General features: G+C 35.0%; 1 protein-coding gene across 1 annotated transcript in view; it reads right to left on the bottom strand.

Annotated features, from left to right (window-relative positions):
- Nucleotides 1-4,423, bottom strand: part of LOC111392289 (probable amino acid permease 7) — a 6,755-nt gene extending 2,332 nt beyond the window's left edge. The window contains exons 1-3 of the mRNA XM_023017600.1: nt 4,138-4,423; nt 1,806-2,042; nt 1,350-1,443 (exon numbers count right to left, since the gene is read on the bottom strand). Of these exons, the coding sequence (XP_022873368.1) occupies nt 1,350-1,443; nt 1,806-2,042; nt 4,138-4,228 (422 nt within the window). The 5' untranslated portion in view covers nt 4,229-4,423. The remainder of the gene's footprint in view (nt 1-1,349; nt 1,444-1,805; nt 2,043-4,137) is intronic.
- Nucleotides 4,424-4,541: the final 118 nt, after the last annotated feature.

The following is a 4,541-nucleotide window of genomic DNA, read 5'->3' as shown; positions in this document are numbered from 1 at the left end:
GTGGTCGTAAGTAATAACGAGATACGGATATCGTTATTACGGATAGACCATCACGTGTGGCATTTCTTATTTGTGAAGTAAGTAGTTGATCTCACGAGTTAAAGTGTGGTGACACTTAAATGAACACGTGGATATTTTGTTATAAAACAAAACATTGGAGACCCGCTAAGAGATTCCACATGGATAACTATCTGAGTGTCAGTGGTTAATCTCTAATGTTCGGTAGTGGAATTGGTCCTTTGACTTGAGGTCGTCATTGTACTTTATATGAGGACAGTCATACTTTGACGGTGTTGGATGTTGCTCTGAAAAGAGCCGCTAATACGACATCGTTAGGATACGTCAAGAATCGTATGAAGGTTGTGATTGATCAATAAAGGATTCGTCACTCTTAGATAGTAGGAGATTATGATCTGCGTTTCATTCAATTAAGTCGATGATGAAATCCTTGGCCAAGGTGTATTTATAAGTCTAAAAGGAGTTTTCGATTTATGTTGACTTGATAGTGGAGTGAAAGATATGATCGATGATTGAGATTGACACAATTCCATATCTCGTAATTAATCGGATCATATTGACGAAGGGATAATAGTTTCATGGTAAACGAAGGAATTTGATTTTGTCATACCACGTGACATTTCCCGTCACATGTATTGTCTTGACACATTGCTAGATGTCAATCAGGGACGGCGAGTGTGAATTGACGATAAATTAAAAGGGTGTTTTAATTTATCAATTTTAATTAGATCAAAATAATATTTCAAGGCGTTAGGCATCGTGATCGGTAACCTAATGGGTCGCACACATAAGAGAATTGGAAGATTGCAAATTGTCAATTGGTTAATTTAACAATCGTTGGATAAATTAATTAATTGAATTTGTTATTTATATTCCCGAATTAATTAATTGGATTAATTAATTCACGGACCGAATTTAATTAATTGGATTAATTAAATATTGGACCGGACCGGGCCGGGTCCGTTTGGGTTTATATATATACATAGCTAGGGTTTGAGGTCCATAAGATTTTCATTATTCTTGCTGGCACGAGAGAAAAATCCTAGCAGTTGCAGTCTATTCTCTGTGTGGATTTCATTGGAGGCTGGACAATTGGACAGTTGTAGGAGGCAGATTCAAGCTGCTGGAAAGGAATAACGCGAAGGAGTTTGCAAACTAAAAGAAAAGGTATATTTCTTATCACAGTTTTTATCTAAATACAATGTTGAATCCTGAATGGGAATTGAAATTTGTTAAATTTCGCTGTACATGTTTGAGTAAATTCCCAACCGAGGGGGGGGGGGGGGTTTGTTGGGGTTGTGGAAGAGGATGGAAGGAGCTCATCAACATACCTCATGCTGATGGAGGATGTAATTGTATGGACAATACCTATCTTGATGAAATATAGTCGCACGATAATGCCACACACCCAAGCGTTCCTTTTTCCTGAGACAAAAGGGTCAGATATACCATAATATTTACTCTCTAAGGCCACAAGTGAACAGGCAATTTCTTCACAGATGTTTGTAATTTATTTCTAACTTTTAGACTTCAGTAGCAATAAATTGATAAATAAGACACAAGCTGGACGAATGTCACAAAACACAATTTTTCTAAGCTTCATAGAACTCGAGGTTCCATCTTTTGAGTTCGATATCACGTACGGCTTCAAACAAAGTATATTTCCATGTGAATTCCTAAGCCACTAGTTTATAACTCGACCAGACAAAATTATCTGTGCTCTGCATTTAAATATAATGTTATTCACATTCCTTGTTGGTAACAAAAGTGTAATGCCACCATCTTACCTAGAATTTCCCGAACAGCATCTAAGTAGGAGGCATTTCTCACAGGACCATAGTCGGGATCAGGAGATTTGTAGCAATTCCAGAGACAAAATATAGAAGCAAGTGTGACTGATGCAAATGACAACATGGTCAATGGACCTGCAATCCACCCAAGCTGTGACATGCTCCATGCTAATGAAAGCACTCCAGAACCAATTACTGCTGTTATTATATGTGCCAAAGCCGTCCACACATTCCCTGATTTCTCAGATGTAGGAACACGCACATTAAATCATACAAACAACAAACTAAGACATGTACCCAATATATATCTACAATCAAATGAATCCCTTTTCTCGACTCCATTTGTTCTTCCCATATTGAATACCACAAACAACAAAACAGGACAAAATCTTATTTGAATGTTAAAACCCAAAATAAATGGAAAGTTGGCCAAGGCCACCTTGCTTGGCAAACCCGAATAGTGTTTCCTTATGTCAAAAGGAAAAAAATTGGTGTCCACCCCCCTTTAACATGATCTGAGAAATAAGAGAGGTTTTGGATATTTTGAAATTTGAAAAATCAGGTAATTTTAAATACAACACACTTTTACGGAATTGTATTTTATGAAGATGGCAACAATGAGATATTTGATTAGATTTCGACTTTTTTCAACAAATAAGCAACCCTAAATTAACACTCAAAGTTGTTATTCCCTAAATTGACAGAACATAAATAAATATATCATTTCCCATCTGATAGATAACATCTGTCAGCCAGTCGGTCTCAATTTGTAGATGATCAAAATAACTGCGACTTTATATTTCAAGAACCTACTATTTTTTTATATGTGTCCGTGACAATGTAATTACAGTTGAGGGTCACACACGAGGATTTGAAGATCACAGCACCGCAACGTATTGTCACATAAAGTATAAGTCCCATGATAGGAAACGCGGCTGTTATAAAAGTTATCAGTCACAGTTATGGGTCACATGTCACGCAACTTAGGTATTAATACATGTATTACACAATAGTGACAATGGAAGGTAGATGAGGTCAACGTAATAATTACTCAACACATCAAATTTGCATTAAATCTCAAATTGGAGGCAAATACGGTGATAAGAAGGCACTAATACTCAATTAATCAACAGTACGCAAGAAATCACGCATCAAAAGACATTTACAAAATGCAATGGTCGAAATGACTTGTTCCCAACACTAAAAATGTTATAACTAACTTCATAGCTTAAATCACATGTAAGGGAATATAGGAGGAATCAAGGCATGCACTAAAGTCGTACAAGAGCTATGTTAGTCACAATTTGTCAACGCTCAAAAGAATTGAGACCTTATTTTTCCATAACATGATACTACGATCTTATATGTCAATATGACACTTCCACTTCCCCAAACTGGTCGTTTCTTCTAATACTCCACGTTTTCTCTTATTACAATTAATGGCCAACAATTGTACAGATTCAATCAATTAAAATGCTCGATATTAATATTAGATGTGGATGTTATGAAATTATTTGGTGATGGACTATTAAGTGAAAATTATATCTACTGATATCTAACACAACATGTATGTACTTTGCACAACCACATCTCAAATGAAATGGCGAGATTGCTCTAACTTAAAAAATTTCCCTTTTCATCTTTTATGACAAATAATCAAATTGCAAGTTGACTTTCCATTAGTCATGACAGATTAGATTTTCAAAGGTGATGTTGCTTCAGCATTAAAATCGGGTCCTGATTGATAAAAATCTAAGCAAAGGTGGCTGAGGAATCAAGAAAGTACATTTAACCTGCACGTGAAATGCCTTTGATGAAAAAATAAATCCAATTTGCACATAAATAACACGTTGTTTGAAATTTGAAAACTACATTTATCTAAAAGTTTAAAAAAGGGAAGTGACAGCAAAATACGGTGCTTGTTTCCAAAATCAGACACCAGTTACAACCTAAATTTTCAAGTATATTGTGCATCAAATGCCGAATGCAAGGAAATAGGAAAAGTGTTACTAAATACACAAAGCTGGAAATTTTAACTTTACGTTTGGCAGTGCTTAAAAGTTAGGTTAGTTAAAAGGCTTATTCTAATAAAAGTAAGTTTGGTTAGTTTATAAATTTAACTATGAAAATCACATTTCATAAAACAAATTGCTTTTAGGTAAGTTTGACTTACTTTTAAGCTCAACCAACATGCTCTCAGTACTCACAAATTAAGGAAACAGGAATAAAATGGAATCACTATCAGAATAAGCTATAATCTTGACAGTCCTAAATATTCAATAGAATAAATAAAGGAAATTGATTGATAAAAGGAAAATAAAGGGCGTACCTTTTTTAAGGGAATGATTCCGTTCATCAGAAGAAAAACTTGTCTGCAATAATGGAGTCTGCGTATCATCTCCTCCGCTTATTGCCGACATACATACAGTTTTAGATCATATTTCTGGAAGACAATTGGAATTCGAACTTTATTTTGACAACCCTGCTTGCTGTACATGTAGGACCCTATCGACAGCTCACATGCGGGGTGGTTAAAATTTTGGCCATTACTTTATTCAGGTCCGTGGATCAGTAAGTTCTGTGAAGCACAAACCAGAATTATTCTTATTTCGAAGCCATTAATGTTGTTTTCTTCCACAAGAAAAGCTGAAAATGGCCACTAAAGTAAGGTTTAATGTTGTTTTTCTCCTCTTTTTTTTTTTTTTTTTTTTTTTTTTTTTTAAACAAAAACAA

The sequence above is a fragment of the Olea europaea genome, unplaced genomic scaffold (assembly GCF_002742605.1).
Source record: "Olea europaea var. sylvestris unplaced genomic scaffold, O_europaea_v1 scaffold915, whole genome shotgun sequence".
NCBI classification, from domain to species: Eukaryota; Viridiplantae; Streptophyta; class Magnoliopsida; order Lamiales; family Oleaceae; genus Olea; species Olea europaea.
This window is presented reverse-complemented; position numbering and strand designations above follow the sequence as displayed.